General features: G+C 41.1%; 1 protein-coding gene and 1 long non-coding RNA gene across 4 annotated transcripts in view; one reads left to right on the top strand and one right to left on the bottom strand.

Moving 5' to 3' along the window:
* The window catches only part of LOC309345425, a 469580-nt gene that overhangs the window by 2592 nt on the left and 439143 nt on the right, over positions 1–27845 (top strand). Inside the window, exons 1-3 of one of the 3 annotated variants that reach the window (XR_014158232.1) lie at positions 11140–11784; positions 11880–11946; positions 14129–14280. This is a non-coding gene — a long non-coding RNA (uncharacterized lncRNA). Of the gene's footprint in view, positions 1–11139; positions 11785–11879; positions 11947–14128; positions 14281–27845 lie in introns of those variants that run through there. The other 2 variants (XR_014158230.1, XR_014158231.1) reach the window with 2 other exon arrangements.
* Positions 399–27725, bottom strand: ADSS1 (adenylosuccinate synthase 1). The gene is made up of 13 exons (XM_081863487.1): positions 27456–27725; positions 18136–18238; positions 17125–17187; positions 15668–15718; positions 14569–14635; positions 11018–11125; positions 10574–10655; positions 9461–9587; positions 8531–8685; positions 6864–6988; positions 5866–5963; positions 5076–5225; positions 399–4116 (listed from the first exon to the last, which is right to left on the bottom strand). Exons 1-13 carry the CDS (start codon positions 27654–27656, stop codon positions 4064–4066), a joined length of 1383 nt encoding a protein of 460 aa, XP_081719613.1. The 5' UTR covers positions 27657–27725; the 3' UTR covers positions 399–4063.

Below are 27845 nucleotides of genomic sequence, written 5' to 3'. Positions count from 1 at the left end.
CAGAGAATTACAGCTGTAAATAATAATTTTATGGAAACTTAAAGAGAACCAATAGAAAAATTGATTAAAGGGTTGCTAAAAAATCTTTTGGAATAAGGATGCAGTGAAAAGGAGGTATGGGGAAGTCATGTTTTATGTTTATTTGTTTTTTCTGTGTTGTGTTTGTTTTCTTTTTTCTTGTTTATTGTTGTGAAAACTAATAAAAATTATTTAAAAAAAATAAAATAAAAGAGTTTCACTGACCTCTTTCTTCTACCACACACACAAACCAAGTTGATGTAAAAACCAGAACTACCCTTTGGACATACATTAGCTAATTTGCCACAGATTCTCATGAACAGCAGTGGAATATTGATCAAGGTTTTCTGTGAATGCAAAAGAAGACTCAAGAGACCAAATTCTTACTCTTGTAAGGCTTTATAAAGCAAAGGAAAGAGCTGTAAGATAAAAGTGTACAGCCCTATTGACCATATACAAAAATAAATCAAGAGAACACTTCTAGTGCATCTGTTGAACTGTGTGCACCCAGCTAGTATCAGCAAGTGTGATATAGAGCATCATAAAAGTGTTATGCGTGGGACCTGACCCTTTTACTGTAGTCCTTGCTGTGATGCACAATTAAGACATTTTCACTGTCTTGCCACGCTGTCCTCAACCCTATTAATTCAACCATACCAATTTGCTTCAGGTTATGAATATTAAATGTAACCTGTGAAACTAATTATAAACAAATTTCAAGTGAATGTTCAATATAATATTTAACAGGGTACCATCAAGAGAGTAGCATGCATTGTATAGAAACACATTTCTTATGCTGGTTTGAATCACTGTGGACTGTAACATGATTCTCTAATAAATAAAAATAAATTGAATTTTATTCAGTGCTATTACTTATTGAGAACAGATTGCAATTAAAATAACTTAATAACATTCCTCATAGATTAGTTAAAACAGAATAAGGCTACAGAACAAAAGGTCAACTGTGATTTAGTGCAAACTAAAAAGCCTGATGTCATTGGGCATGATGTGCTAGTGAGTTCTTCCATGCCAGCTCCACTGAAGTGAATGTGATTTATCAAAGTTCTTGCAGAGCTCACATTAATTTCACTGGATGTTGCATGGGAACACTTCCCAGTAGGCTGTGGTTCATGTTGCCCCAGGTTAGGCTGCTCAAGTGACACAAACTTTGGAAAGACTGCAGCAGCTTTCTTCTGCAGCCGGCTTTCCATATAACAAATAGTCATCTATTGAGGATGTACTAGCTCTGGATAGTCTATTGCAATCAGGAGATTGGACAAGATGGCCTACAAAGACCCCTCTTCCTCTTACAATTCTGTATGCATCTTGTTAGTGTAAAAAAAATATGTCACATGGGCAAAGATAATGGACAACAGTGCCATTTCAAATTACAAAGCAGTAAGCAAGCCACTCCTAAGTGATTATAGAGCAAAGCTTGATAACTGCAAGGCAAAAGGCCACTTTGGTGGACTTTGTCCAAATGCATATACGCCAAGGCGTATTCTTGGGCTATTTGTGACAGCAACGAAAACTGACTTGGCAGTGGTCCTCCTGTCAATTAAAAGCGCTTTTACAAATTATTTAACAAAACATTTAAGTCTCAAAGTGAAGTCAACATAAACTGTGAGTCAGAAAGTTAGTCTTCTCAAAAGGGTGAGGCCCACCGTGATTCTCATAAAAACATACAAAAATTATTCCAGAGCAGTCTGTTGCAGCAAACACAAAGAACCCCTTGGCACCTTAAAGACTAACAAGTGTATCATTAAGAACGGGCTAGAGCCTACTTTGTCGACATGAGGTAGGTAAGCAAGTATTACCTGCCATGTTACAACTGGCAAAACTAAGGCATAGATAAGGACTAGGATCCAGAGTTGTAAAAGACTGTCCACAAGGTTTTTCAGCTCTCCTGGCAGCAGCCTCCGTGAGAGGATGCTACCAAAAGGAAAAATTAAGAGACACCTTTGTGCAAGCGCACACACTACTCTGGATCCCAGGAGAGGCAATGGTCACAGTCCAACCCACCAAAGCTCATTGGTTTTCACTGGGCTTAGGCGTGCTTAGTTCAGTGTTGAATTGTAACCATTAACTAACAAGCAGAAGGCAGTGAGAGTCAATGCAGTGCTCTCTGTTCCTGAGTTTCTATTAGTTATGAATAACTAAACTATAACCTCCATTTCCAAGCTGTCCAAGGCAATGGTTTTGCAAGGGGCAGGAGCCACAATCCCCCACAATAAAAACAGTTCAGGAGCACCCAGTTGCAACACACCTTGGCTGCTTTCTTTTAAAACTTGTTCATTGCGTAATGGTAGACCTTCTGGCCTCAATAAGGTCAGAATCACAATATTTAGGATCTGTATAGCCCTTTCTAGGGTTCAAGGCACTTCACAGGCAATATCTAGTTTTAATCCTTCAAACAACCTTGTAAGGCAAGTATCCTCTGTGGTACGGATGGATGGACAGAGGCTGACGCAACCTTTGCTACTGGAAGCAGTGACCTTAAAAGTGCATCCAGACCAACATTCACCATTATGTCATTCCAGCTTGGCACTTCATTGCCCCACAACACACTCATATTCATGGGGAACATGTGGTTGCAATGGCACAATTAATCATTATTTTTTTTAAATAGAGGCAAGCAGCAACAGATCCAAGCCCTAGGCCCTCTTCTTCACATGGATAACTACACAGAATAAATTAAAAAAAAACACACACTGCTATTCTCCATGAACCAAAAGGATTCCTCCTTCATACACACTGCTTATTTTGCTGGGATTGGAGACATTCATTGTATTTAAAAGAATTGCTCCACAGTCCATAATAGCACAGCTCCATAGAAAAAAGCACTATCATTCTGTACTCATTATTTGAAAGGCTGATGAGGAGCCGCTCTAGTTAACTTGTTTTAAGAACATAAGAAGAGCCCCCTGGCTGAAGCAAGTGACCCATCCAGTCCAGTATCCTGTTCTTACAGTGGCCAACCAGGTCCCTACAGGAATCACACAAGCAGGACCCAAGTACAACAGACACTTTCCACTCCAGAACTGGTATTCAGATGTGGAGACAGAACACTGCCATGAGGGTTAGTAGATGATGATAGATAGATATCCTCCCATTAATCTATCTAATCCTCTTTTAAATCTACCTATTTATTCTGTTGGTGATCAAGCAGCGCAGTGGCAAGTAATGTTGGTGGAAGGGAATCCATGCTATGGCTTGGCAACATAGGGTCCAAGACCAGGGATCTACTCGGCTGTAATGAACGATGTAGTGAAGCCAACACCTTGTCCGTGTAGTGATGCACTTCAGGGTGCTGCAAAGATTGGCTTCCCCGGTCATTTTCTTACTTTGCTGTGGTTTCTTTGTCCTTGTGCCTACTGCACAATGGCACAAGAGAGCACCATCTCTGAAGGACTTCATGTGGAGTGCCTATTGGGAAATATTTCAAGGGAAGCTCTTTATCCCTAAGGTCTGTCGGCTATTTTCAGTTTGACCCACTGCCAAAAAAAAAGGACTTAAGCTATTGCCTTCCTTCCTCCCATGACATAACTTCTTTTGCATCTCTTCACCTTTTATATCTGAAGAACTTTTATTTCTAAAACAAGTAGTCGCTTTGACTGCTGGGCTTGAAAGAGAATTACTGAATTGTGCTGGCTTTTACACAAGTGCAGTGCTCCATCCATAACCAGGACAATTTTAAATGCCACATACATTGAACACTGCCATATTATTGCTTCCTGACATAGGAAATGGAACCTCCTCCTTGCACCTTCTGCAATCTGGAATAAACTTCACTACCGGTAGCAAGTTGAAGAAATAATTCAGTGCAGGTTTGGCACTTTTTAAATGTGACCTTAAGATTCCCCTCCCCAAAATTTCTGTTCTTATTCTGTGTTCCTAATTTTTTGATACATTTACTTGAGAATATGACAAGTACAAGGCATGTCTAATCATAGTCTAGGAAGAACAGCATCTTCATCTCGGTTTGGGTACAGAAAGGAACAGATGTACAATAAACTGCTTCTTGGCACATATGTTCTTTGTGTGTTTAAAAGAGCTGGATCATCGATTCCCTTGATTTTCCAACTCCAACCCATTTCACTGAAGAGGAGAGAAATAAAAAATTATTAGAACAATTACTTGGGGAGTAAACAACATAATGGAATCTATTTTATGATGTAATCCTAATGTGTAGATCAGAGTCTTCAAGAGCAAATGAACTCAGAACTTTAGTGTAGTAGCAGATAGACATTTTAACATTTAACAATTTATTCTTGTGATTTGCCTCTGAAGTTGTACAGACCTACTTCATTTTTTAAAAGGCACACAAAAAGCTTCTCCCTGCCCACTTCCCCCCACTATGCAAATGTTATACATCTCAGCTTCCTGCTTACTCACTTTTCAAAACTAAAAAGCCCCAAATGCTGTAACCTTTCCTCAAATGGGGTTGCTCCCTCCCATTGATTATTTTGGTTTCTGAACTCCCCCCCCCCCGAATTCTACAACATCCTTCTTGAGGAGAGAGTACCAGAACTACACACAATATTTCAAAGGTGGCAATACCACAGATTTGCACAACAGCATTACGATATTGGTAGTTTTGTTTTCAGTCTTTTTCCTAATGACTCCTAACAAGGAATTCACATTTTTCACAGTTGGACAATGGGTTGACATCTTCATGGAGGTATCCCCTGTGCCTTGAATATATATTGTTCCTGGTCAGTGACTGCCAGTTCAGATCCTGTAAATATTCAAAGCTGGCACAGGGATTTATTTACTTTTTACATGTTGTGGGGCAGGTGCCTTTTGGATTTGGGGGGGGGCACAGTCCAATGCAGGACTTCAGCATGGATGGCTCTAAATATTGAATAGGGAAGCATAGGAGAGGGGTCAATCACTACAAGGTTTTTCTAGAGTACTGCAAACAGTGCTTGGGAACCGCTGATCTAGTCAAATCCCCCCAGAGCTGGAACAACTTTTCTGCCCAACTGGAAATAATTTTGCATGGTTTGGTGGACACATGGAATGCCTCCTAGGAAGAGTGCCAAAACGATATGTACCTGCCACCCCAACGTGGTTCTCCACAAACCGAATGTAATTTTGTGCCTTAGGTGGAAGTTCCTCCCATTTTCTGGCACTTGTTGTGTCGGTTTTCCACCCTGGCATCGTTTCATACTCCACCTCCACTTTCTGCAGTATTTCCTGGTTAGCTTCAAAAATGAGACAAAGTGAGGATGTTTCTATGAGCTCAATGGTTGCAATCAACTGGCATGAACAAAATTCAAAGTGTAATTGGCTAAATTTAAACTAGATAGCATGAGACATGTCTGGCAGCTCAGAGGTACAGCATGTGCTTTGCAAACAAAAAGATTCCTAGGCTCAATTTCTGAAGTCTCTAAGGAGGGCTGGGAAAGACTCCAACCTGAAACCCTGGAGAGCAACTGCCAGTCAGTGTCAATTGTGCTGAGCTAGATGGACCAATGGTCTGTCTTTATTTAAGGACAACTTCCTATGTACATAGGGAATAATGGAGAGGGCATTTGGTTCTGTTTACCAAATTCTGGCACTTTTTAAAACAAATATGAAGTCAACTCTAGAGACCTGTTGACACAAGCAACAACACTAATCGTAGATTTGTAGAGTTGGGAGGGACCACAAGGGTCATCTAGTCCAACCCCCTGCAATGCAGGAATCTTTCTGCCCAAGGTGGGGCTTGAACCCACAACCCTGAGATTAAGAATCTCATGCTCTACCAGCAGAGCTGTGTGCATACACTTGTAATGTAGCAGTTAAAAGGAGGAAGGGGAGGAAGCCTGATATTAAGAAACTATTTAAGTAATCGATACATACCTGGAAAATATGGAATTCTTTTGCCACCCAGCTTGTAAGCTACACCAATTTTGATTTCATCAAATACATCCAGAATATCCAGTTTTGTTAATGCCAGGCTGCCCAAAAGAAACATGAGGTAAAATTACATGTAAAACAAATCCTCACTCAACACCTTCTTTAATCCCCTCCATCTGTCTTCATCTGAATTCATTCGGCCAAACTGAATAAATATGAACACGAGTAATCATGGAATAAATAATAAATAGGCATATTATAGGTACATTAATAAACATGTTCAGAAACTTTGCAGAATATGAAGTCAAGCATTACATGCATGTATTTTAAAGATTAGGTACGATTTGTAAGTATCAAATGCATTTTAAAAACCTGAATGCAGTGTGGGGGTGATTTTTTAAAATTTCTTATTGATCTGCTGGAACCCAAATTTGGAACCTCAAGAGCGGACTAGGAAACCACTTCTAGGGCATGCTCATTGGGCCAGTGCAAATGCAACTTGACCCTTGGGCTAAGGGGTTAGGGGCAGACTATGGAACTGCATGCCCTCTTGCTTCAAAACCCTCCTCTCTCAAGCAAGCATTCTCATCACCATGTTTTTCGGTTAGGTCAGCAGCCTATGAACCTTGGTTAATGCTAATCGCTGTTCCAGCTTAGCTAAACTGTGCAGTGCAGAGTGTTGTATCCCCTCCCTTAATCTTGCCAAACTGCCAAGCAACTCCATGTTCACCTGGCCATGAACACGGTTTCCTTTTGCCTGGCTCTTATCGACTGCTTCTCTCCTCCTAAACATTGTGAGCAGTGTATATTGCAATCCTGTCAGCAATTCCATATAGACGGATATTATCATCCTTATGACACCTGGAGCAATTGGCTCTTATCAATGCACAAAACATAACACTTTGCTAAGCTAATCTTATTTTAATGTTACCTACATATTTGTACTCCACGGGATAAAAAGTTATGAGTTCCAAGTGTAGCTCAAAATCTGTGATGCTTACGCAGTGAATCCGTTGATCATATGGGCGTATCTCAATATGACAAGGTCAAGCCAGCCACAGCGCCTTTTTCTGCCTGTGGTCACTCCCCATTCATGGCCTCGGGACTGTAAGAGATCTCCCATTTCCTGCCAGAGACAAATATTTAGGTGAGATTTCTGCAACATTATCCTAAGCATCGGGCGATCAATGTAACATATTTGTTTTATTTAAAACTCAACAGGTGTGTGATGTACTAAAAACCAGAAGTAGAATTCTAATTTCCATACTAATTACACATTTTTAATCTGAATTATAAATTGTGTATTTTATCGCCAACTCAGAAAAAGCACTTCTGCTTAACTGAACAATGCAAATTAGAATGTTGGACTGTATGAGATGCCTGAATTTTGGTCCAGGAAGGAGAAATCTGATGGACATCACTGCATGTTTGCCTACCAGGGTTTCACAAGAATGTGAACAGAAAAGATGGAGAAACACTACATACAGTGTTGAAAGCCAACATTAAGAATTGATATGTAAAATTATTTCCTGAGTGCCAGAAGTACACAAGGAACTGATCCTCAAAAACATTCTTTCACCAATCACTTATTCTTATTTATTTTTATTATATGTCTTCCACACCATTAACATAAATTCTTTGAGCAGGTCATAGGATAAAGGATGCTCAATTCAGATAATCCTTGCCTCCAAATGAGCATCCTCTTCCGTAGTAACCAGAGTTTACCCCAACATTCAGTTTGGCAAACCTTAGTTAGCATTTGCCCTCCAAACCAGTCAGAAACACTTTTGAAAGTACAGTTTCTGCCAGTTTGCACATCACAGGAAACAGAGGAACACTGCATGTAAGAACAGAGGAATGGGAAAGAGGTCACCTTGTTCACCATCTACCAAATCACCAGTTTGAGAGTATCTGAGCTTATACAGTGGAACCTTGGTTCTCAACTGGCTTAGTTGATGAACAAATTGGCTCCTGAATGCCAAAAACCCGGAAGTGTTCCAGTTTTCGAACGTTTTTTGGAAGTCAAACGTCCAATGTGGTTGTCGGCTATTGTTTCCAGGGTGTCTGCGCCAATCAGAAGCCACGCCTTGATTTTTGAACGTTTCAGGATTCGAACAGACTTCCAGAACGGATTAAGTTCGAGAACCAAGGTACCATTGTGTAATGATTCTGTTTTTAGCAGCTCATTTTAATCAGTTGCCTTTGATACAGTTGGCTCCAAATATGGTTTGGGGGGGGGAGGGGGCTCTCCCCCCCCCCAGCGCTATTGCATCCACCAACTAGTAGCTGCAGAAGCAGACAAATCCTACAGAACAAAAATTTCAAATTGAAAGAAATACTAATTCTGCAAGGATACTGACAGATCACTTTAGATTCAGATCAAGGATGACCCTGGCAACAGGGATACCTAAAACAGCAGAATTATGAGAGTACATAAGCAGTATATATAAGAAAATTAAAGCAGCCAGAAGAGTAAAGTTATCACATAGGTGCATTTCTTACTTTGGAACGAAGCTTGAGATTTGTGTTGAATCTACTGCGGCCCCAAGATAAAATACGGCCCCTTGGCATAGTCTAGACATGTGTGCATTAGCAGGAGACCATCATCTTGTTACGACATTTTATCCCACTGACCTTATGTCTTTGCCTTTGGTAACACTAAACCTACATTTATCTGTTCAGTGGGAAAGGCTCCAATTCCCACTCTTGTTGTGTAGGCCTTCACTACACCATACACTTCTCCAATATACTGGGGAGGAATACCAAGCCCGGTGCACACACCGCCCACGGTGCAGTTGGAGGATGTCACAAAGGGATATGTGCCTGCCAAATGAAAGAAAGATGAATTACGCATGGGGGGAAACAAATGACTTTTGCTTATTCTATTTCATGTACATTGTTAGCTACTTCAAGGTGCTTTAAAATATGGGGATAAGGGACTCCTGGTCATATCAAGGAAGATGAAGGAATGCACAGCACAGAAGATGAAGCACGAGCAAAATTCCACATATATACGCTGGCAGAAAAGGACATACACCAGGGATGGAGAACCTGTGGCCCTCCAGATGTTGTTGGATTACAACTCCAAACATTCTGGACCAATGCACAGGCTGGCAAGGGGTGATGAAAGGTAGATTCTTAACATTTTTGGAGAGACACAGGTAACCCTTGCCCTTGCACTATACCCTGTTACAGAATGGGAGAGGCTGAACAGGTGGTTTAGTTGACTGATAAGAAGCTGTACCTTTAGCAGTGTAAAGTATCTTAACTCGCTCAAATTTTAGTAAGTTCTGACTTGGTGCACTCCTCTCAAGCCAACACAAAAATTATGTCACATCTCAGACATCTTCTAATATGCCTGAAGATTCATGCAGGTGTCACAAATAAGCAGGTGTGCGTATGGAAGAAGAGCTCTGCCTGTCGGGTTCAGCATCTTGTTTCTGACACTGGCCAGCCAGATTTCAGTGAAGGTATATAAAGTTTCGTCTCACCAGGTGTATACCTTACCTGAGAAATAGGTATATAACCTTTCCTACCTCTGCACACACAGGAGATCTTACGGAGGTGGAAAAGTATAATGTTGTACAGGGAGACGTACCGAAATCAATGTCGAGCAGTGCTGCGTTGGCACCCTCTACAAGAATTTTCTTTGGAGAGCCGTGCAGCGCTTCATACATAAAATAAACACCATCTCGGACCATTGGTCTTATTTTTTCAGCATAGCCCTGCAAGTTCCAACATGTACACAAGGGTAAATCAAATGTTTCTAGAAGATTGGCTGCAAGTCAAGAATAAAAGCATACCAAAAGCCAAACAGTAAAATAACCATTTCTAAACTGTTAACTAGGAGAGATCTATAAAGAATAAAATCAGGGTAGTTTCCTGTATGTTTCACTTTACCCAGGACAGTCACACTTTTCAGGGTAATGCCCAAACTGATATACCGACAGAAGTATGGAAAGTGGTCTTCTGCGTTCACAAATCATTTTCAATGGAACTCATACTGTCAACATTATATCTGGTGAAACTCAAGTGTACTTTCATCTTCTGAAATTTAAACATGCCAGACATAATCCCACATATCCATCAAACAGATGCATATTCCTTTCTACTATGCCTTAAAACCCTAGCTGGCACATATGCAGAAAGCTCCTTGGAGCCCCGTTAACAGTCAAGACTCATGAACGCCAACAATTGTCATTCACTGTTATGCCCTCTGCCAAGTATCCCTAAGCCCAAGTATAGGCAGGACAATTCAGGCCACATACATCGCTACAGAGGCAAATGGTCCCAAACCAAACTTTCAGCCAAGCCATAATGCCTAGGAAGTGTCCTCTCACAGTCTCTCCAAAGTGTTCTTGTGCAACTCCCATTTTGTGGGCTTGCGCAGGAAAAGTTCCTAGTGGATTGTGACTACAGGTATTGTACAACAAGCAAGCTGGTCCTGGGTATTTTAACAGTGAAAGATTTCAATCACTGTATTACAGTACAGTGTACTATCTTTTCTAGGTAAAATATTTAAATACTCTTGAGATCAATGAAAAGCAATATACTGCATTCCACATACACTATACTCTATCAGTTTCAAATTTCCATTTCAAACTTTTCTATTTCATAGTCTTTGTTATTTATAGAAAATAAAAATCAGTTATATAATTTAGTTATATAACCTTGCTTTATTGTCTTAAACACTGAAGTATTACTAGTTTACCTTTAGTTTTTTTAGTTGTCCTTCTGTGTCAACTTCTAAAGAAGGAAACATCGACTTGTACTGGTGAGCAAGATTCTTAAATCTGTAAAATATCAACAATTTACTAGCACACATATTTTTAAAGTTGGGTCTTATTATATAACGACCTTTGTCTATAGATCACACAGAATGCCACAAAATGAAAGGATTATCTAAAAAAGATACGGGAGACCCATTTTCAACCTTTGAAGATGGACTGAGCAGTACCCTGTTAAAGCCAACTAGAGACCTCTTGTCCAGGCACCAGTTTGTCTGAAATCACAAATGACAATATTTATACCTCTATTCCTTATAGCTTCCCAATTCCCCCTACCTGTGTTTAAGGGGTATAGAAGCAGTAAGAAAAAGATTTCACATTAAGCAAAAATCCCCACCCACTTCTTGCTGTGTGCTTCAGTAGGATACCTTGAAGAAAATTCATCAAAGTCTGAAAGAAGATCACATATCCGAAGTCCTGTCCGTGCCGCTTTGGAAGAATAAGTTGGTCCAATCCCTTTCTTTGTTGTGCCAATACTAGTGAAAGAAGACAAATGAGTGGTATCAAGTCTTGAACTAAGAAGACTTACGGAGACACATACATTTTTAGAATGCATTAGAGTAGAAATTGGTTGAAAGTATACTTTTTGCTTGATGACCAAAACCATTAAAAAAGACCCTCCTCCATTTATTTGCCCGTTTCTGTTATTTTGGCTGAGATGTAAAGGAACGTGGGGCTCCTGTATTTTTAATAGTCATTAAGATTTACTGTATTTTTCTATCTATAAGACGCCCCCATGTATAAGACACCCCCTATTTTGGGGGACTCAGATTTAAGAAAATGGGGGGAAATGTATCCGTGTATAAGATGCCCCCTAATTTTTGACCTTTTAAAAGGGAAAAAACTTAGTCTTATACACAGAAAAACACAGTATTTTCCCCAAAGAAGCTGGCCATGCACACACACACACAAATACAACCTTCTATACAATTACTAAAGATAAATGAATGCTGTCCTTTGTGTCTGATCATACTCTCTTTCTTGTTTCTCCATTTCAAATAAAGAAAATAGTGGCAGTACCACAGATGCAACCCCCCACTTCTTAAGTTAGCGCCTGACTCACTAGTTGAAGACCAATGGCACACTGAACTGAGACCAAGCACTCCTGAAGCCTGACTACGTGGATGAAACAGTGGTGGGAGCAGTGGCAGAAGTAATTACTCACTTTCAAAGTACCCAAATGGCAGCTCTGCCCTTTCTATCTATCACCCTGTCTGTTTTCTCTTACAGGGCACTCTTATTCTGGAGCCCTTTTGACAAAAGGTGGACACAGAAATATAAACGATAAGCATAATGGGTAAGATATAAGTTCCCTGACCTCCAGTTCTATGTTGCTATTCCGTCACATACTTGCTAACCAGATTTGTGGTGCTGTGGGGAAACCCAGTTAAATCACAGTTAATTTCCAATATGCTCCCAATCTTCCTTCTCTGGACTTCACATCCACTAGGGGTCAGTCACCCTTCTTTGAGTCTGTGCTTCAGTTACATACTGTTAAGTGTGATTTCTTTCAGCAAGGGCATTATTAACAAAGTTTACACTACTGCACAACAAACAATGCACAGGACCAGAAAGCAGGGTACATAAAACTGACTTTTCATGCCGAACTGTATATGCCAACTTCCTACGCTCCAGTAGGCTTGCTTGTTTTCATTACTGCACTGCCAAATCTTTCAGAGCTGTTCTAAATAGGTCGACAAGGTATCACTTTCCAGCTCACTGACCTATCTACTATAACAGCCAGTACGGGGGCATGACAGGGTTGGACTGGGAGGAAGAGAAGCATGACTGCAAGCATAGCCTGGTAAAATACTGGAAACCTTTGCCATCCATCATGAGTGGAAGACGGGTTTTGCTCCTAATAATGAGGAATTCACTTTTACTTGAAGCTGAATTTTCACATGCTGTTCAGACACTGTGGGATTCTGGCATGCATACAACCTATCTGGAAGATAAACTGCTGCAAAGCTTCATGAAGGAGATATGCCTAGGGAACACTGTTGGATCAGATTCCAACTACAGAAAAGAATGCATCTCCTTCGGTGGCCTGCCTGGGTGGGTTGAGAGCTGGGCTACTTGCTGCATTTTTTATCAAGTCTCAGGGTGTGTATGCAACATTATTTCCATAGAACCATGAGGGCAGATTCCCACATATTGCTACACCTTATCTGATCCAGGATTAGCAGTAGCTTCAGTAACTCTACAAATATAATGGAGGAGAGGGGGAAATCCCAGCTGCTCTTTTCCCTATTGCAGTTGCTTCTCCAAGCCCTAAACCAATCAATCAAAGAGTGCTGAATTTGACTAGACCAGACTGCAAATATATTTTGGTCTAGTCAACTTCCTTATTAAGGGAAACCTCTTGAACAAGGGGGCAGTGCAGAAGGAGAGACTGCCATACATCAGTTTGGTTACCTCTAATATATAGCTCACATAGAGAATCAGACTGGTATTCCAACACCATTATATCTGCCTCCGGACAACTTAATGTCTTTTTAATGTCCAAGTTGTACAGGATATCAATAGTGCCCAAATTTCCCATAACTAGGAAGCAACATGTTGCCATTTCTGTGTAGTGTTACGAAGGAAGAGCCACCATGTTCTAAGATGCAGGACCTGTAGCAGAACATATTGCATGGAGGTGGAAGAGCTAATGAGAAGAGTGGATATTGACCCAGGGACAGCCACCATCCTCCGCCTAACCGAGCTTATGAGCATTGCTAACAAACCAGCTATTTTCTCCAGAACAGAAATAATTTGTTCTTTTTTTATAGACTCTAGATGACACTGATGTCAAAATGCTTCGTTCCAGTGTTTTTTGGCAATATCCCCAATCTTTTGGGGCACCTATCATTGATGCTGATTTCATGCAATGGCAGATGGCCTTTGAAGTCTTTTCCAACTTTATGATTCTACGATTTCCTGAACTGATCCTTGACTTATTAATTCTGTTAAGCCAGATAAATTATTTATTTTTTAAAAAACCACAATTACAGTGGTGCCCCACAAGACGAATGCCTCGCAAGACGAAAAACCCGCTAGACGAAAGGGTTTTCCGTTTTTCCCTATGGGCTTGCTTCGCAAGACGAAAACGTCTTGCGAGTCTTTTCACTTTTTTCCCCTTTTTCTAAGCCACTAATAGCCGCTTAGCCGCTAAGCCGCTAATAGCGCTAATCCACTAATAGGGGTGCTTCGCAAGACGAAAAAAACGCAAGACGAAGAGACTCACAGAACGAATTATTTTCGTCTTGCGAGGCACCACTGTATATGCCAGTAGGTACCAAGAAATGAAAGTTCAATTCAGAAATACCATGGCTGATGTGAAAACAATTAAAGGGCTAGGAGTGAATAAGTGGAACCACTGTTGAGCAAGACTTACTTTCAATTAAAACATACTAAGCAACAGGCTTTGTGGGATTTTTATGGGAAATAAAGCACAATATTGTCATGTGGAACTACTGTTTTAATTCTGCTTCCAGGTGATTGTGAAAGACCACTGCCTTGGCAGCACTGAAGTAGCCTAGAGCAGAAACAACCAGACTTCTTGTGAGATCAGCACCACATATACTACACCCTTGATATTTTGGTAATTACTTAAGGACAATTAAAACTAAAAGTTTGCTGGATCAGACTTTTCTGAGCAGGAGCTTCCATTATGTCTGGGCCCCTATTATTCTCTTCAACATCCCACAGCATAATTTTTACTCCATCCAGGAATTCAAAGGGTGCTGTCATGTTGCCTGTGGTCCCTGTAAATCCAGAGTTTGGTCATGCAGAGCTCTCTTGGAAGTCAATATGTATTTATCATTTTTATTTATTAATTAATATGCTGAGGAGATCAAATACAGGGCACCCTATTCTTACAGACTTAAGCCATATCTATGTAGCAGAATTCAGGTATACCAAGATGCATAATTACTTTTTCCCTTCTTGCGCTTGCCGCTGCACTTCTTGAAGTCCATCCACTGCCTGGTGAAAATCAAACACTGTACAGCACAGGAGAAGAATCAAAGGAGACAAAAAAACAGTTTGGCTTTCAAGTATCACACACACATTATTTGAGTAGCAAAGAGACCAAGTTAAATAAGCATTTGTGATTCTCAGTAACATCATTTCTGAGAGTCAAGCAACTGGATCGGATCCAGACATTGGATCCGTGATGTTTATGGAGTGCCAGCTCCAACTGCCTCTGTGTCTACATTTGTTTTGTTACCTTGTTAACATTGTAAGCTATTTATACTTTGGACAATATCTGGGGTTTATTTTCCAGAAACAGCAGCATTAAATGCTAAATACTAAACTGCCAGCAACTTTTAAATGTATCTTAATAAAAAATAATTTCTACTGCTGGAAGGTACAAGTAAATGCTCCCTCCTAGTTCTATTAAAATTAATAGGTTTTTGCACCACGCATTTTAATACTGAAAGTTATTAACAAGAAATTGATGCATATAAAAGGATGTTGTTATATTATCGATACATAGTACTACTGATATCTAGCAGTTAGCAACTTATGCTAAATATATACACATATATATTTATTAGTATTAATTTTGTTGTATAATGAACTTAATCACAATATTGACATTCACATAAGGGACTAGTTCAACAGAGGTGCCTGCTGGAGGAAGGGAAGAAGGCAAATTTTGCAGAGCCCATCTCCCCCCTGCAGCTATTCTGGGGTTTCCCCCCTGCTTCAAAAACCCGTAACAGGTTTTCAGGGAGCTTCAGGAGCAAGGAGTAATTGGCAAGAATCACCTCCCCACCTCTGGTCAACTCAACTCATGGGAAGTATTGATCCAACCCCGTACATATTAATCAGGGGGAGGTGGGGTTTTTTAAATTCTTAATTATCGCACTGAGCATATTCAAATAGAGATTACTCGCCATCTGTGTTATAAAACACAAACTCTCCTCAGTGCAAATAATGGGTTTGGATGGCCAACAAAGATCCTGGAAATGCAAAGTGCCTATAATTTGTTTGTATATAAAGACTTTCTCTACCAGACTGCCACTTACCAATGTGTGCCCTGTCTGATATGATGAGCCTTTTCTCCCAGTCTCTTAAACCTGTCAGAAGAAATGCGGTGCCAGTTAGGTTTCTGTTCCCAAGAGGCTACAACACTGAGATATGAGTTTATTCAGTTGTCCCATCAGTTTAAAATTATTTATTTAAAGAAAAGAAACACAGACACATCAAATGCAGCAAATACACATGTAATGTTTTGTGAGCAAAACCAAAACCAAATCAATATGTGCTCCTTATGGAGTGGTTTTTGTTAAGAGGGCAAAGTTCACATAGTAAGGAGCCCCCAAGATTGTTGGGTTGTTGTTGTTTTTTACACACAACTCCCTCCACAGCTATATTCAGCTAACTAAAGCACAAAAATACAGCCATGCTCTGGCTTCCAGGAGTGACTTTTACCTCCTTTCATAGTTGTTGTTGTTGTTTAGTCATTTAGTCGTGTCCGACTCTTCGTGACCCCATGGACCAGAGCATGCCAGGCACTCCTGTCTTCCACTGCCTCCCGCAGTTTGGTCAGACTCATGTTTGTGGCTTCGAGAACACTGTCCAACCATCTCGTCCTCTGTTGTCCCCTTCTCCTTGTGCCCTCAATCTTTCCCAGCATCAGGGTCTTTTCCAGGAAGTCTTCTCTTCTCATGAGGTGGCCAAAGTATTGCAGCCTCAGCTTCAGGATCTGTCCTTCCAGTGAGCGCTCAGGGCTGATTTCCTCCAGAATGGAAAGGTTTGATCTTCTTGCAGTCCATGGGACTCTCCAGAGTCTCCTCCAGCACCATAATTCAAAAGCATCAATTCTTCGGCGATCAGCCTTCTTTATGGTCCAGCTCTCACTTCCATACATCACTACTGGGAAAACCATGGCTTTAACTATACGGACCTTTGTTGGCAAGGTGATGTCTCTGCTTTTTAAGATGCTGTCTAGGTTTGCCATCGCCTTTCTCCCAAGGAGAAGGCGTCTTTTAATTTAATTTAATTTAAACCTTTCATAGTAGGAGTTGTAAAATGCAAAGATAGGAAGCAGTTTTGTGTTTGTTTGTTTGTTTGTTTGTTTGTTTGTTTGTTTGTTTGTAACATTAATTACTCCTCCTTGCATTCAAGGATCTCAATTCTGTGACAGCATATTTACTCAATTGTGATTTGCAAATGAGGATATGCTACATTAAGAGGAGCCTCCTCTGGATATTGCTGTGGCAGGCAATGTGTGGAACAAATTTTAGGAGCTCCTTACCAGGTGAACATTTCAGCAACTTTCATACAGTCTGTTTATTTACTTGTGATTTGGGTGTCATGTTTAAATAATAGTATGCCTAAAGCATCTTATTATTTGAATGCATGTAGGCTTAGGCATACTATTATTTAACCATGACCTGTAATTTCCCTGATAAATGTGAAATTACCTGCAATGGGAAAAATACACTGCTTTTTAAAGAAAACCAAAACATTACATACAAACCTTTTTTCTCATTTTTTTCAGCTTCTTCAAATAAGCCTGGCAAATGTATGACTACCCCATTCCCTAAAAAAGACATAGAAATGTGTAATCGTGACAGCAAACCATTAAACAGTCATCTTTCAAAGTAATGCACAAAGCATTAGGGTACTAGCAGTTGTCCTAATGCTTAAGTCAGACCAGCTGACAATGGACTGGGTCAAAAACGCTTTCCCAACTCCATTAACTGAAGTAATCAGTCATCATCATCACCACCACCACCACCACAATACTCTGCCCATCTGGCTGGGTTGCCCCAGCCACTCTGGGTGGCTTAACACATATAAAAACATAAGATCTGTATCCAGGCATAGGCAAACTCGGCCCTCCAGATGTTTTGGGACTACAACTCCCGTCATCCCTGTCCATTGGTCCTGTTAGCTAGGGATGATGGGAGTTGTAGCCCCAAAACATCTGGAGGGCCGATTTTGCCTATGCCTGATCTGTATCAATTCAATGCATTAACTTGGAATGCTACTGAATGGACCATTCAAACAAGCATACAAGTCCAAACTTAGTAGATCTTCTATAGACTCAGCTCTAAGCAGCTGCTTTGATACGTGAATTCCTATTACTTTTTATAAAGCTGCTAATTAAATTCCAGGCAATGGCAATCATGCTGAAGATACAGGAGGATTAGAAATGTGGAGGGATGGTAACAGCTGTTCCTTTTGTTCCCAATAACACTCCCCACCCCCCACCCTGACCAAAAAACCCACTATGCAATTGCTTCTCTTTGAATCTTCTGGAAATTTCTTATTTTCCATACTAGTGACAATCAATAGGTCACCTGTGATATCAAAGGAGGGAAGAAAAAGCTGAGTGTTTAATCTTGTCTTACTGTTTAAACTTAACCTGATTCAAGCCGCAGTAGTGGAAACAATAAATGTTATTGCTCACGCAATAAAGAATCCATTTATAGCTGAATTTCCCCAACTTGAATCTCAAGTCTCCAAACAAGACATTTATACTTACCAATTAGAGAAATTGCCTTGGGATTAATTATACCACTAGGGAAGAGGTGAAAATCATATTCCTTCCCATCAACAACCACGGTATGGCCTGCATTATTTCCACCCTGCCAAAACAAATACAAAAAATGATTACTTAAATAATGTTAACCTGTTTTTACTATGAGCAAAGAATGCTATTGATTTGGACTGAAAATATGTGTTCATGTTTTTTAATCGCATTCATAGTTAACTGAATTTCAGCCTAACTATATTAAGGATTTGAACTAATATTGTTATTCACTGCTCATCTGCTTCAGAGGGGGTGGGGAGGAGGGTGTCACACAATGGGGATCTGCCAAGACAAAAGATGAAGAAAAACAGCACCAGTGCCCCCCAAGTCACTTTACTTTCACTACTACCACTTAGGATTACTCTGTAACTGATTTACTGTAATTCATTTACTGTACTTCAATATTCGTTTTTTGCCTTTTACTGTACTAAGGTAGGTCACATAAAACAGACTGCAGAGCTTTTCCATCTGTTCTGTTGTTAAGACCAGCTCTGTCAGGCTCCTCCTACAACTGTTATCCACATCAACCATTCCATCAGAGAAAAACTGGACAACATGGCTTCATCAACTCTACTGCAAGAACACTAACTTTTGGCTCCTCTGCTCCTTGAAATCTTTCAGCTGTAGCTGCTAACTGAAACTTAATTTTTGCAAATTTATTCATTGAGGGGGTCCTAAAAAATATATGCTTGGGTGTGAGAAATTCAAATCTGCTATTTTTGTGACTACCGGGCAACATTTAGATTGATAAGTCTACGTAATCTTGCTTTTAGAAAACCAAAGAATTTTTATTTTACATTCTGTAAATGTCAGGTAATGTGCCACACACACACAAACACACGCATACACATGCAACTTTATGTACATTTTACTTACCAAGCAAAACAAAATTACATTAATGTAACCAAAATATAGTTTCCTGTAAGATTCTCCTCTTTGAAAAATATCCATGGACATTTTGCATTTTGACACCATTAGGATCTGGAATGCACTTACTGTAGAAGTGAGTCCAGCTGTTATTACTGAATCTCTCTTATTTATTTACTCTTACTCAGTAACTATACAAAAAAACTATGCGAAGTTTGTTTTTCCTACTCTTCTCTTACAGCTGTTAGCCTTTTCACAAGACACCTTAATTCTAATTAAAGGTACCTTCTCCATTTCAGATTAGAAACACTTGCAATGCGTATGTACACAATCATCAAGGTGATGTGGGAATAAATGTGACTTTTAAGAGGCAAAAGAGCAAAATATATTTACTGAGCTGCGCAGCATGTGCTTTGTACACAAGTAGCCCAAGAGGTCTTTTTATGATTATGTAGACAAATTTCATAAGATGCCCTTTGTATTTTCTGTGTCCACAATTATAAAAAAAGACTGCAGTGATTAAAAGTCTAGATTAAAAGGCATTAGACAGTAAAATTGCCTCTGTTCCCTTTCATCAAATTATAGAAATACAGTATTAACACCCCACTCACCCAGGCAAGTTATACAAGGAAGTGAGCTTTGCTATTAACTTGCCTGCAAGTATCATAAATTCAAACAACAAAGAAGATAAAACAAGTATCATTTGAACTTAATTTTCAGTTACTGACTTGATTGTTACCCAGGATAATAAACCTAAGATTTTGATGAGGGCACTGCAAGCCAGCCTTGTTTTCTTACAGAGCTTTGGTAACTTTAAACTTGACCTTCTCATATAATACGGGTGATCCTGGAGCGATTTTATCAGTACCCAAAGGAGAAGCCCAAGTTTAAAATAGCAATGTCACCATGTAGTTTTAAATCCTCCACAGATGTAAGGACTCCCATAAGTGAGGCTCTTTCTTCAGATGCAAACAGATGCCCGGGAGATAGATATAATAAACAAAGAAGCATAAACAAGGTTGCCTCTGAAATGTATTAACGAACAACCTTTCTAGTCTTTTGAGATGTAAAAATAAATTAAGATACCCACGTTCAAAACCTAAGAAAGAGACTGAAACAAAACCAGTCATGGAACTATCATATTCCAGTTGGTTAGAGTGTGATGCTGATAATACCAAGGTTGCAGGCTCAATCCCTGTTAAGGGCCAGCTGAATATTCCTGCATTGCAGGGAGTTGGACTAGTTGATCCTCAGGGTCCCTTCTAACTCTATGATTCTACATATCAGCATCTCCCCTCAGTACTCATTTTATTTTCTCTCTCTTTCACGCTGTCAGAAGCAAGCTTCCTCAGGACTCATGGGGTTTTTGCTTTGTTTTTCTTTGCTTATGTTACTAGACAGGCTGCCTCACTCTGGGTAATGAAAGGGCCAGTTTTAAAGTGGCAGATATTCATAGAATCAGAGTTGGAAGGGACCCCCAACTAGTCCAAATCGCCCCCCCCCCCCCGCAATGCAGGAATCTCAGCTAAAGCATCCATGACAGATGACCATCCAACTCTGCTTAAAATCTTCCAAGGATGGAGAGTTCACAACCTCCTGAGGGAGACCATTTAACGATAATGGGAAAGCATTAAAAGGATGTCAATAAAGGTTGTTATTTGTATCAAAGGGGATGCACGCATACTCAGAAGGCAGCCCTACTGTGTTCACGAAAGGTTATGTCCAGGTAAGTGCATGATTGTGGCTTTAGCTTATTTCAGTAGGGAACAGTGCAGTGGGACAGAAACACCTGGCCTCCGATCAGTCACATCACTGCTGCATACCAGCTGATGCAAGAAGAGGTGCAAGGGGACATGACATTTCTCCCCATCTACTTCCCAGTGAGCAGCAGTGACTGACCTGCAGCCAGGAGAGCACAGCTACCCTACCACTGGCTGCTTATTTTTTACCACCGTTGATGGAATCTTTCAAGTTGGAGATGGTGTTTGTAAGTGGTCCATGTTTCACAAGCATACAGTATACAGGCAAACTAATATCAGTGTACTGGATGAAGCAAAGATCACCAGTGTTGAAGCAATGATTCTTCAACATCAACTTCGTTGGACTGGTCATGTTGTGCGGATGCCTGATTATAGTCTTCCAAAGCAACTACTCTACTCCAAACTTAAAAATGGTAAGCGTAATGCTGGTGGTCAACAAAAGAGGTTCAAAGACTCTCAAGGCAAATCTTTTTTTAAAAAAGTACGTTGTATAAACACCGAGAACTAAGAAACACTGGCTTGCAGGCGCTCCAATTGGAGAACAGCCTTTACCAAAGGTGTCATGTGTTTTGAAGACGCTCTCAGGACAAAAGGGAGAAATGCGCTAAGAGGAAGGCTTGCTTGGCAAATCCACACCGTGATCAACTCCTGCCTGGGAACCAAGATCCCCACTGTGAAAGGACGTGTGGGTCCAGAATTGGCCTCCACAGTCACTTACGGACTCATTGTTAAAACTGTGTTTATGGAAGACAATCTTACTGAGCTATGAGGGATCGCCAAAGAGAGAGAGAAAGAGATTTTTTTTACCACCATGGGTGCTGCTACTTAGATTTTCTGGCACCAAAATGTATCAGATCACCCCAGTAAAACACCAGTGTTGGGCTATATAAATAATTTAACTGATAAGACTTGGGAGTTCAGATTTTGTTTAACACTACATAAAGTATAGACACTTGCCCTCATTCTTAGTTTAAAGCTATCCCCATCACTTGAGAAAATGTATGACAGCATACTAGCCTTCATTTTCATAGATAACTCTGTGGTATTAAAAGCCAGAAATCTGGCTCTGCTCTTAATCCTGTTTTGTTTTTTTGTTTTTAAATGGGATTATGCTGACTACCTTTCAAACCTCTAGTTAAAGAGGTATTTATTAGTGGCAATATGAAGATTTTTGTTAAAATTATCAACTCACATTTGAGTACTCTTGAGAGGCAAACTGGCACAAACCTGTTTGAGAGTAAGCACCAGTGAACGCAGATTTACTGAACTTGGACATATGTCTGAACTCAGAACTGTGCTGTTAAAATGCTTGGGTGTATTAGTGAGACCTCTCATTTTTTTATTTCTTAACATCTCTCTTTGATGTCATTCTTCAGTTACCTTCCCACCCCACCCCAACACCTCATTCTGACATGAGGATGTGCCCAACATTTTCCACAGGGAAGACAAATAATATATTCAGCTTCTCTCTCCCCTGCGCTTCCATCTAAATGTCCAAGTGCCTCTTATTCAAAGAAATTTTAATTGTTCACCTTAAAAGAATTTTTAAGATGCATGTTGCTGAACACATTGTTCAGTTGCTTTGCTTGTTTAGCCCAGTTTGTGCTCCTTCTGTTCTCAGTTGGGCAAGACTTTTGCTTTTTAAAGGAAGTATTCTTGCCTTTCATGATTTCCTTGATTTTGCTCATAAAGCAGCTGGCATCCGCTTCAATTTCATAATCTGTGGTATAGATTCTATCTGAGCCTCTATTATTGTGGTTTTAAATAACCTCCATGAATCCTGAAGATATATTTTCTGCTTCTTCTTTCGAGATGAAATGTTTAAGAATGTACCTTAACTTCCTGAGGATTTAATACTGTGTGCTAAACAGATGATGACCCAATAAAAGCCTTGGCTGTACTGAAAAAAGATCTAAACAAATTGAGAACTATGAAAAGAAAACAAGGAGTGGGAATATTTGGGAGAATATTTTTTAAAAGGAGGTATCAGGGTTAACTGGCGAGTGGAATAAGCTTATGATCAGTAGTTGACTAGACAAGGGATTAGAAAGGATGGAGAAAGGGACAGGATAAAAACATAAGGAGATGTAGCAAACTAAAGAATATAGACAAGGATGCCAATGAAAGATAAGTCGGGAAGTCTTTACTTACTATAAGGTGATGAATGGATGTACTGTAATATAAAGGTAAAGGTACCCCTGCCAGTTGTGTCCGACTTCCGACTCTGGGGTTGCGCGCCCATCTCGCTTAAGAGGCCGGGGGCCAGCGCTGTCCGAAGACACTTCTGGGTCACGTGGCCAGAGTGACAAGCTGCATCTGGCAAGCCAGTGCAGCACACGGAAACGCCGTTTACCTTCCCGCCAGTAAGCGGTTCCTATTTATCTACTTGCACCCGGGGGTGCTTTCGAACTGCTAGGTTGGCAGGTGCTGGGACCAAGCAACGGGAGCGCACCCCGCCGCGGGGATTCAAACCGCCGACCTGACGATCAGCAAGTCCTAGGCGCTGAGGTTTTACCCACAGCGCCACCCGCGTATGTTTTATGTAATTTGAAAAATGTGTAAAAATAAAGTGGGGTGGGGGAGAGAAGTATGAAAAACTCAGAGAAATTTAAATTCACTGATGGAAAACGAACTATTTAAAAATTCCACATCACTACTAACAGTTTTACCATTGAAAAACTATCATAAGATTTAAAAGTGAGATCATAAGAGCAAGCTGGATCAGGCTAGTGACCCATCCTGTTCTCACAGTGATCAACCAGATGTTTATAGGAAGCATGCAAGCAGAACCTGAGCTTTTAAAAAATGTAAAGAGATAACCTGAGAGTTCTTGCTATGGTATCAACTTCCCTTCAACCTTAATATGAAGCCACTGAGAGTAGACACTAAGGGATTTCAAGCACGGTATAATCAGTATTCATACCCAGCATTATTTCTCAGTTGCATTTGCAACAGGCGTGGCCATGCAAATTCTAGATAAGTGTCTGGATGCTACAGAATGATGCCCAACATACTGAGGCTGAATCTTGGTAAGTTGGAGATCTTGTGGCTAGACAGTCCACCATTCTGGGAGCTGTGCAATTTGGAAAGAGTTGCACTTCCCCTGAAGCACATGACATGTAGTTTAGGGGTGCTCCTTGATACATCTTTGTCGCTGAAGACACAAGCAGCTGTGTGGCTGGAAGCACCTTTAAGAGCTTCAGGTGGTATGACAGCTGCAACACTTTCTGGATACAGTGACACATGTGTTGATAAACACATCTACTGCAGATGTGTTCTATATGGCACTGTTCTTGGTCCAGCTGATACAGGATGTGGTGAACACTAGGTGCCAAGGTTCTTACCACAAACCTGTAACACTGCTCTTAAAAGCAAGGCATTAGCTGTCAATCAGCTTCTTGGCCAGGTTTAAGGTTTCGATACTAACCTACAAAGCCCTAAACCTAAACAACTTGGGACCACCTCCAAAAGGATCTCCCAAAGCTAGGTGAATGGGCACTAAAATGTCAACTGCAATTCACTGTAAACAAGTGCAAAGCGATGCACACTGAAACAAAAAAATAAATCCTATATAATACAGAGTCTGAACTGTCGCCACATGTCAAAAAGGTTACTGCAGCTACACAATGTTGCAAAAAGGCAACCAAAATTATCAGGAGTGGAACAACTTCCCCATAAGAAAGGTTACAACATTTGGAACTTTTTAGTTCAGAAAAAAGGTGAACAGGGCGGTTATGACAGAGGTGTATAAAATGACGTGTGGCGAAGAGAAAGCAGGTATGTTTTTCTCCCTTTCTCATACAATTAGAACCTGAATGTTGGAAGGTTTTAGACAGAAGGAAGTATTTCTTAACACAGAGCACAGAGAAATCCACTGCCATGAGATGAAACAGTTGGCAAAACCAGCTTTAAAAGTGGGGTAGGTAAATTAATGGAGCATAAGGCTGTCAATGGTTAGTAGCCATGAAAGCTATATACTAGTTCCACTGTTGGGAGAAAATATGCCTTTGAATAAAAGTTGTTGGGAATCACAAGTGGGAAGAGTGCTGCTCCACTAATTTCTGCTTGTGGGGCTTCCCATAGGTCCAGCCACTGTGCTAGACTTGGTGGGCCAATAGTCTGACCCAACTATGTCTTATCCATACAGACTTGCCCAATCACTAAGCTCTTCTACTGAGCCTTCCCAGGTCATGGCACAACTTGCAGATGTTACCATTGTGGTGGAACAACCTCCTCTCCAAAAGAAAGGAAGGCTGCCATTTCAATGCCTGCTAAAGAGCCATCTGTTCTCTGAGGCCTTTTCCCTGACCAGTTATGTTGATGATCTTATCTTTTATTTGTACTTCATGGTTTTTGTGAACCACCTTGTGATATGTTATGAAAAGCACTAGACAGATATTTTAAATAAACTGATGAAGTGCTCTGGTTAGTTAGAAAGTATGCCCAGGCAGAAAACAATTAACTGATAGCAACATGAATTTCTCAGAATAATTTCTTTAGTGCCATGGAGAGGACCCGTCTACAGATTTTTTTGCTTTTAACAAAATTTATAAAACCGCATGACTGTAATAAAACCTCTAAGTGGTTCACATGAAATATTAAAATTATAAATAAATACCACTTCAAAATGATTCAAAGCATTTAAAAATAAATAAAATTAGTAGTAAAAGGGAGTAAAACATTTCAACAGCGACATGCCTGGATAGGTTTCCTTCAACAAAAAGGTTTTGAGCAGACCTTGAAAAGAGTCCAACAAAGGCACCTGATATCAACAGGCAGGGAGTTCTGAAGTGCAGACACTACCTACATTTTATTAGAATGATTTCTTACAACTGCAAAACATGTATTTTGTGGTGCCTGTAACAGTGACAGTTCCACAGACCAAAGCAGTTGAGAGTGAATACATGGGGTGAGGCGATCCCACAAGTATACTGGCTCCTAGCCGTTAAGGGTTTTATATGCCAATGATAACACCTCGAACCTGGCTGGAGGCGGCGCTTGTTCAGAGAGAAGCCACTAGATGATTACTAACTGCAGTTGAAAGATGTTCCCAAGTCTCAGAGTGACATTTTCACAAACCCCACAACAAGACTGATAGTGGAAAGAACTGGACAATACACAACTGCATTTCATATATCTGGTTTATTTCACCATTCCTCAAGTGAGTGCACGCACACACACAGCTCATTTTATCATCACAACCACCCTGTGAAACAGACTAGACAGAAAATGTGACTACTCCAATTGGCATAATGGCTATGAACCCCTTTCTCCCCAATCCTAAATCTATACTACTGCTGCCACCCTCGACTCTAGACCCTTAGACTCTTAATATGTGACTGGAGAAGGCAGGCAGAAGAATAAAGAAATGCTGCTAACTTCGTCACATTTAGCTTGGCCCACGATAATGCACGGATAGCATACTATGTGTGAGTGTTGGGCTGCACTAGTCACCTTCAGCAACCTTCCCTTGCAGAAGGCCGTCACCTGACACCTGCTGCAAATACCCGCCCCCAGCAGATTCACTACTGTCCAGACACACAGGTTCTGGCACTGAGACCATGCTTGTCTAGATCTCGGGATCTTATGTCATTTATCGCCAAGGGTCAGCTATTTCTATTTGTAGCTCAAGGCGTGCGGGCTTACTTTCCTCTTCCCAAGCGGCATTCAGTCTGCAGCAAGCCACCCTCCTCTGTGCTGTAGCAGCGAGGGAGGACACAAAGTAAGGTGGGTGGGAAGAAAGTGAAGAAGGAGAAATATGGTGTGGGGGGGGGATAATAAGGGTCAATGCACCAAAATCATAGAACTGTAGAGTTGGCAGGGACACTGAGGATCATCTCCAACCACCTGCAAGGCAGGAATAGACAGCTATCCCATGCCGGGAACAAACCTGCAACCTCGGCATGAACATCACCACGCTCTAACCAACTTAATAATAATAATAATAATAATAATAATAATAATAATAATTCCTTGCTGGCATCCATCTGTCTCAAGAGACAAGGGAAGAATGCATCATCTGGGGTAAGGTCAAACCACTGGAGATTGACAGCAGCTAATAATATTAATAACAGTAAATAAGTGGGAAGGAAGAGGAGATGAGAGGATGAATATGACCTAGGTTAAAATCTCAACCCAGCCATGAAACTCAGTCAGTGGCCGTGACCTTGGGCCAGTCCTGCTTCTCTCAGCCTAGCCTACACTGCAGGGTTGCTGTGCAGATAAAGATAGGTAGCCGTGTTGGTCTGCCATAGTCAAAACAAAATAAAAAAATTCCTTCCAGTAGCACCTTAAAGACCAACTAAGTTAGTTCTTGGTATGAGCTTTCGTGTGCATGCACACTTCTTCAGATACCGAATCTGAAGAAAGCTCATACCAAGAACTAACTTAGTTGGTCTTTAAGGTGCTACTGGAAGGAATTTTTTTATTTTGTGCGGATAAAAAGAGGGTGGAAACCCCGGGGAAAGGCTAAAGTTTTGAAAGGGAGAATGGAAGGATTTGAAACGGCGTCAACTACCATCGCCACCATATAAGCCACTTATAAGCGGGACAGGGATAGAAAGGTCACAAATGCAAGAGCAACAGAGAAAGCGGCAGCGAGCCTTTCGTGCAAGACTTCAAAAGGGCTGAAGTGCCACCACCCACCTGGCACCTGCAGACGACGTCGGCCTCCGTGGCCAGCAGGTCCACCACCTTGCCTTTGCCTTCGTCCCCCCACTGCGAGCCCAGCACCACCGTCACCCGGTTGCCGCCCGGTTCGCTCCGCAGCCGCTTCAGGCCACCGGCGCCGGCTGGGTGAGGGGCGCGGTCATTGGACGCGGCCGTCGCCGCCCGGGTGCCCGACATGACGCTGGCTGGACGGCTCTGTCGGCGGCCTGAGAGGAATTCCTTCTGCTCGCACGAGCCCACCTCGAATGCCCGCGCCTCCCGCTTGCCCGCTCTCAGCGTTTTTATGCCGGCCCTCGGCCAATCGCGGCGGCCGGAGCAGTGACGTTAGACAAGGGGAGGAGCGGGGTTGGGTGTCTGAGAGCTGGA

This window comes from Podarcis erhardii, assembly GCF_964252035.2.
Source record: "Podarcis erhardii genome assembly, chromosome: 1".
In the NCBI taxonomy this organism is placed as follows: Eukaryota; Metazoa; Chordata; class Lepidosauria; order Squamata; family Lacertidae; genus Podarcis; species Podarcis erhardii.
The sequence above is the reverse complement of the archived record's forward strand: the minus strand, read 5'-3'. Positions and strand labels throughout refer to the sequence as shown.